The sequence below is a fragment of the Camelina sativa genome, chromosome 20, assembly GCF_000633955.1.
Source record: "Camelina sativa cultivar DH55 chromosome 20, Cs, whole genome shotgun sequence".
NCBI lineage: Eukaryota > Viridiplantae > Streptophyta > Magnoliopsida > Brassicales > Brassicaceae > Camelina > Camelina sativa.
The window spans coordinates 16,587,415-16,594,733 of record NC_025704.1 but is presented as its reverse complement, the minus strand read 5'-3'; the positions used below and the strand labels follow the sequence as shown (position 1 = coordinate 16,594,733).

Genomic DNA, 7,319 nt, shown 5'->3' with positions numbered 1-7,319 from the left:
TTCCAGCCATAGTTTTTTGTATTAATAAAATAAGAAACTAAGATAATATTAAATCAAAATTATAGTTGGAATTTGATTCTATTTTTAGTTTGAATTCCATTCTAATTTTAGATTTTTTTTTGGATTCTTGATTTATGAAAAAATTTGTTTTATAATTTTTCATTTTTGTTCTGAGTTTTGGTTTTAGTCGAAGATATAGTTATTTTAAAAATTTTAGTTTTTCATTTTTGTGTTCTAGTTATGCAATTTTTTTGAAGATAAGAAAATGAATAAATTCAAACTATATTAGGATATGGTTTTGTTTCCTAACCGAACATACATTCGAATCAGATTGATTTATATCTGAAAAAAATATTTTATCAAAAAAAAATTAAAAACAGAAATTAAGGAAAAAAGAAAATATAATGTGAGGGGGACTACATAGCGCGTGGTATCCAGTTGTTGTGTGTTAAATAGCCAACTGTTTAAGCTCTATCTCCAAAATGGTCCCCCTCCCCTACTACTACTAGTCTCCTACTATTCCTTCTCTTTCCACAAAACAAATTCTCAATATATAAAATAAAACCATTGTTATTTATTTCTTTAAGGTAAAATCAATTTGGCTCTGACAAAAAAAAACATTTTCACGAAAACATTTTTCAAATTTTATATCTGTCGTATTCTGACAAAAGGGACTTCATTATACTCTTTCCGTTTCAAAATATAAGATGTTTTAAGCAAAACACGCAGATTAAAAAGACTTTACTTTTAATAAGTTCAACCAATCAGAAACAATACTGCATAATATAAATTACTAAACTAATCTAAAAGTTGCATTGAAATTTGAAAACATCTTATATTATGAAACAACAAACTTCTCTAAAACATCCTATATTTTGAAACGGAGGAAGTATCATTTATACCGACCTTCCATTTTTTATTTATTTATAAAAAATTGTTTTCAGTTTTTTTTTTAATATAAATTTTATGATTGAAACTTGATGTGGAATCATACAAAAATACCGTGTCTAAACAATATAAACTAATATCGAAATATTAAGTAAAATATACAGATATGCTCGAAACTTTGTATGTATATGGAAGGAATAGTGGAAAACAAAAGACGTTGAAAATACAAAATATAAATTCTCAAACGAAATTCGAAGGAAGACGAAACTCTATGCTAAAAAAAACATAAGCAGGGTTGAAAAAAAAAAAAAAAAAAAANCACACAAGCAATTAGGCTTAAGTGCCCGCAATTAATTTAAAGATAACATTTTGACGTAAACAAATACTACATAACTACATTTCGTATAAAATTTCATGGTTTATGCTAGCTACAAACCCTTTTTAGGTCTAACTCACCACTACACATATTTATCCGGTTCATCGTGCTTCGGTTAACTGCAAACCGGAGTAGTTCTAACCAAAATCGTCGTTACCAATAATCAACTTCTCGCTCTTTAATTTGCTACATTGACTTTATTCCCTCATTTGTAAGCTTAAAGTTAATCATGATCGTCGGTTTAACTATGTTACCGAAAACGTGAGATCATCGAACAGTGAGCATGTTCTTCGGTCACTGACTAAACAATGAAATGTACTTATTTGCCTTTGGGTCATCGTTATCGAGAGAGGCTTATGTAAGTCGTCTACTATTATAATGGAAATGTGCGTCCTTTTCACAACCTTTTGATCTTCGCTTGCGTCCTTTTCTTTAAAGCTGAACACAACCATCCAATTCCACACAAGGCTATGTCAAATGCATAGCGAAAAATAAAATGTAACTTTAGGAGATATATTGGGTTACTAATTATATATATATATATATATATATAAACGTAAAATAATATTTTAGTTACGAGTTACGAGAATAGTTTAAAAAGCAAAAGTGAGAAATAATATATTAATATCTATGCTTTTTCTATGACACATTACTGTTTTACTTACTATGCCACAGTAAAATACTAAATTGGATGTGTTACATATTTGCATTATATTTTTATTAATAATGCAAAGGAAAATTGCAATGTAAATGAACAACATCATAATGCATGTTTCATCTAGATACATATAGAAACGGCCCCAAATTTTGCAAGCCGATTTTTATATATACACACAATTATTCAAGTCGTTAGTCGTTTAACGGTATAGTATGTGTTGAAGTGTTAAGAAATAAAATGAAATGTATATATAAGAGATCTCAATTAATTTGCCGACAGTGGAGTTCTTATAGGATTTTGTCAAACAGGTTAGTTGAAAACTTGAAATTGTGGGGTAGAGATGGAACAGAAATGAAGCTAATTGACAAAAAAAATTTCATTAACCTTGTAGATAGATTATTTGCACGGCAATATAGCAATAATATGTGTTGCAGAAAATAAATAACAGTTTATTTGCAAAGGAATTTAGCGCAAAAGTATATATAAAACTTAACCTTTTTTTTGTTGTTGCAAAAAGTATAAAATTGTATATGTAGATCGTAGACTGAAACCTCGAAAAACAAAGACGAAGAAATGAATTTCTTTTCAAGAACTCAAGAGATTAAATTTGAAACTGAAGCAAAATCAATAACTTATACCCGAAAAAATGCTTACACCAAACAAATAAATTTTCTATTTTCGTAAAGACAAATTATAAAAGAGACTACTGCCACCGATGATAATAAACTAGCCAGATTATACAAATAATTATATATGATAGACAAATATAATATATGATAGAATTTTTTTTTGTTTTATTGCTAACTATTATTTTATTGACACACGAGCAACACTCAATCTTTCCCCCCAAAAAAATTGTCTTCACCAATAGGAAATGATTCAATTTTAATTAACCGATCTACATATATTAGACGTCGTCGTCGCATCCAGAAGTAGGTTTGAGTTTCTTATAGTGGTTTTACTTGCTGGGTTATGAAGTCCTTGAGTTCTCGAGAGATCAGCTCTCATCAGGATAGGAGGAGGTAGATGTTATCTTTGGGTTGGCCGTGGGCAGTCAAAATAAATCCTTCACAGGAGCTTTGGGAGAAGATGTGTTTTTGCTTTCTTAGGTCTAGTATATCTCATAGGGTTCTAGCCAATTGGTTTCTGTTCTTATTGTAAGGGTTTGTTCTTCTTCGTATGGTTTGAAAATCTTTGTTTGTTTGTTTTTAGTTTCCCTTCTATAGGGCTTTGACTCCAAGGACATCTCTTCGTCCGTCGGCTTTGACTCCGAGGACATCACTTGGTCCGTCGGCTTTAGCTTCTCTTTTTTGGGCTATGTTATATTCTTCCTTGGTGTGAAACCAAGTTATAAATAAAAATTTCAGATGACAAAAAAAATAAAATTAACCGATCTACAGTACAATAATCCAAATCAAGTTTGTGATATTGATATTTCGATAAACAAAAAGTTAATGTCAATCATATCCCACTTGTACACTGGCAAAAGGTAGTAGTTGAATATTACCACTAAGTTTCTTGATGGTCAGTTTTTTTATATGCTGATAAGTTAAATTCACATACTTTTTTAGACTCTACTTTTTAATAGTCCTAATTTATACTTACTTAGAGAGTGTATGATAGATACATACATCGTTGGAGTGAACTCTACACCAAAGACGTGAATTATGAGACTACCAAGGACAAACAATTTTGATTTGAAATCCCAACATTATTGATATTTTGATTCCACTTTTTTCATATTTAGGTTGTTTCCTAAATGTCTTTTGATGCAACATATTTATATGATTCTACTTTATCATTGTTTATCAAAGATTTATATATATTATATAATTAGTGAACAAAAAAAAGGTCCAGTTTGGGGCCTACTAATCTTCTTGGTTGGCACTGTTTAACAAAAGACTTTATCAATGAGACATATTGGCATATTGCACGTAAATCATGTAATAATCCAATAAATAATAATCAGATTTTACAATAAGTTATCAATAAAACATTAGAGATAGAAAGAGGAACGACGAAAACTATATATAGACTGATCTCAAATTGTTTTAACTAGAGGAACTCATAGATATTGAGGAATGTGAAAAAAAAAAAAAAAAAAAANAAAAAGAGAGAAAGGACTCAAAGGAGTAAAATTAAAAGTCAAGAGGAATAAGACATATAGTAGTAGTATGCTCATCAAAGTTAAAACTCCAAAATTAGACTGTTCTCCATGAAAAGTGGACCACTCAAAATAGAGAAAAAGCAAAGAGAGGAAGAAGCAAGTTATTTCATTTTCAATTCAATTCTTTTTTTATGGACCAGGACCACTCTTCCACTCTCCTCTTCTTTCATTCTCAGTTCTTCTGCGTTTGGCCATACCACACCCACATTGCTTGCTTACTTTTGGTTATGAATTCGACACATTTGAGTATCTTAGGCCATGCTTTCTCCACCCAATATCGAAAAGACGATGAGCGATATTGATGAAAGATTCCAGGCTGGGTTCTTCTGTTCTCATTTAAGATTTGAAAGCATAAGTTTAAGCCATAAATTTTGATATCCATAAAGACCTTTTTTCCATTAGAGGTATTAATTTTCCCGTAGATCCAAAAATTAGTCTAAAGTCTTTGGTTACATAAGACTTAGTTTTAGCTCAAAATATCAAACTCACCCGACTGGGCCTAGAAGAAAATGTTACCATCTCAACTACTAAACTCTTATGAGAATGAGGCCCATAACTTTTAAATTCTATGATGATACATACATCTCGTACATGTAAACCACTTCAGTGAAATTTATAAACTATTGCATTCTCTAACAGTTGGCTGATGTGTTAGTAATACTACAATTTTCTACAAGTTACTTTTTAAGACATGTTTTCCCCACGTAAGATGTTAGATTTTGGTTAATCCTTTTCTTTACCAATGCCATTTTTTTTTTACGTAAGAAGTTGATAAAAGTTGGTCGTTCCAGAGATTCAGCCCAAAGTCCATACTCCATAGCCAATATAGGCCTCTTTTGTGGGATGAAATAAGAATCTTATTAACCCGACTTTGGACATATATTTGGGTTTGATTTGTTTTAGTTTTCAAGGACTATCAAGTGGGACTCTCATATATATATATATTTTTAATTTCTACAAATGGATAATGTGGTTGAAAGTGACATTATATATGTTAGGTGTTGTGTTACTCCTTTGTTTTTGTTTTCTTCTTGAAAAGAGACTAACTAAATTCCATATTTTCTTCAGATTTTCTAGTTTTAGTTTAATAATTGAAGAAACATTCATTATCCCTTGTGCTAATATAGACAAAATAACACGAAATATCTATTTTTGTTGTTGCTACAAAGAAGTTATCAAAAATTATTTTTTTCCTCTTAGCTTTGTCTTATCTTACACATTATCTTTATAAAAACCACTCCACAATGTAATATGGAAACTTCATCTTTTCGAGCTCATGCGTGGCGGGAACTGGCGAACCCTTTTTCAAAAGCCCAGCCAAAGACGATCAGATCAGCTTACTCTGATCAAACCAGGTTCTCAAACCACTTTTCTCATGGTCATGGTTAAAGTTGAGTTCCTTTCATCTTAAGATCCTTATCCCATATAGTGTTGTTTCCACACCCAAAGACGGATAGTAGTCATTATTTTCCTCACATGGCATTATATTCAAATCTGGTAGCAGGAAATTGCCATCCGCCTTACAATTCTCATTCTCAACCAGATTCTGACTATCATCCATCTAAAACAAAAAGGGTTTTTGTTGTTCTTTAGTATAGTCACCAAGTCAAACAACAAAAGGTGGAGAACGAGAGTGAATTTGAAATTATGTGTGTTCACCTTCATTCTCTTCAAGTCCTTGTTCTCGGTAAATGGTGATCTGAGCAATGCAATGTCCTGTTTATAGAAACCAAAAAAGACAATATTATAATGCTGAAAGAGTCACATATCATCAAGAACCAAGAATTATTGCTTGCGATCATTCAAGTAAATCTTAATCATAAAGAGAGGAAGTGGTTAATTAGTACCTTTTTCTTCTGTAACTTCTTGACATCATAATCCAAGTCTGCGGTTACAAGAACCTACGATAAAGAACAAGAACGTTTTAATGAAAGGTGGTTAATAATAAAGTTGAGTCACAAGAAACAGAAGTTGAAAACTTAAAAGTCCCCACATAAATTGAATGTTGAGAAAAAAAGGTCCCATGTGACCCATACAACATTTAAATATACGCGTCAAGGTTGATAACCTAGCTCTCTTTCTTTCAAACAAAACACTTCAAACAAGACATAACTAATCCTTAAACTCTCTCGTTAGCAAATCAAACACAAATAATCCCAATGATATCAAACCACCACCAAATATAACCCAAAGCTGATGATGTTCCTCTGCATGCTTATTTCAAATGTTAATACACTAGCCTGAAACAACTATCATCAGTTGGAAACATCCTCTTGGACCTTGGTTATAGACACAACAACATAGTCAAAGGCCAAAAGAAACTATGGGGTCTACTGTGACATAGTGGAGATAAATCATACCCAACAAACACAAACACAAACACAAACACCAAAACGACAACGCATCAAACGGTCGCCTTTGGAAATGACAAGAATACCCTCTCTAGTTAAAACACTCGGAGCTTTGTTTTTTACTCGTATGATTGTTTTGGTCAATGAGCTTCTTGAAGGCAAAAAAGGACGTCTGGAATCTTATCAGACAGAGCAGTAACATTGAAAAAAGAAACAAAATTTAACCCAAGAAAATGGTTCAATCTAGAATCTTTTGGTATGTTGTGAAAACTGAAAATCTTGTTTCCCAAGTTTCAAATCAAGAATTAGGTTTTTGGATGAAGAGTTTGATGGATTCAGAACAGAGAAATGGAACAAAAGAAACAGATCAGTTAAATAGGAACACAATCAAGAAAGAGAAACGAACCTTGGATCTAGATCCAACGGAACTGATTCGACGACTAGTAGCTTCGTAACCATCGACATAACCAGATGGAGAAGAAGAAGAACCACCACAACCACCACTCCAAGACAGTGGTGTACTTGGACTACATCTAGATTCAGCTTCTTTTCTTGGAGACTGAGACCGTGGCTGTCGGATCCCCCACCGGAGCGCTGCTACAATCGGATTCTTGATTACTTTGGCTTCTTTAAGCGTCACCAAAAGCTCTGCCACAACTTCTCCATCTCTCATCGCGCACTTCGTCCAGTCATCTGATGAAACCATCCTCTTAATCCAAAGCTGAAGAAAACACCAAGAAGAAGATAGAAACGAAGCGTAAAGGTGTACTGAGATACTAACTTTGAGACAGAGAGAGAGAGAGATAGAGAGATAAAAGAGAGAAAAGGACGGAGACGAAATGATGATATTTGATTAAAGTTTTTTTTTTTTTTTTTTTT

General features: G+C 32.1%; 1 protein-coding gene across 1 annotated transcript; it reads right to left on the bottom strand.

Moving 5' to 3' along the window:
• LOC104770997 lies at window positions 5,214-7,291 on the bottom strand. Its single transcript, XM_010495467.1, has 4 exons — window positions 6,847-7,291; window positions 5,937-5,990; window positions 5,749-5,805; window positions 5,214-5,650 (listed from the first exon to the last, which is right to left on the bottom strand). Exons 1-4 carry the CDS (start codon window positions 7,144-7,146, stop codon window positions 5,492-5,494), a joined length of 570 nt encoding a protein of 189 aa, XP_010493769.1. The 5' UTR covers window positions 7,147-7,291; the 3' UTR covers window positions 5,214-5,491.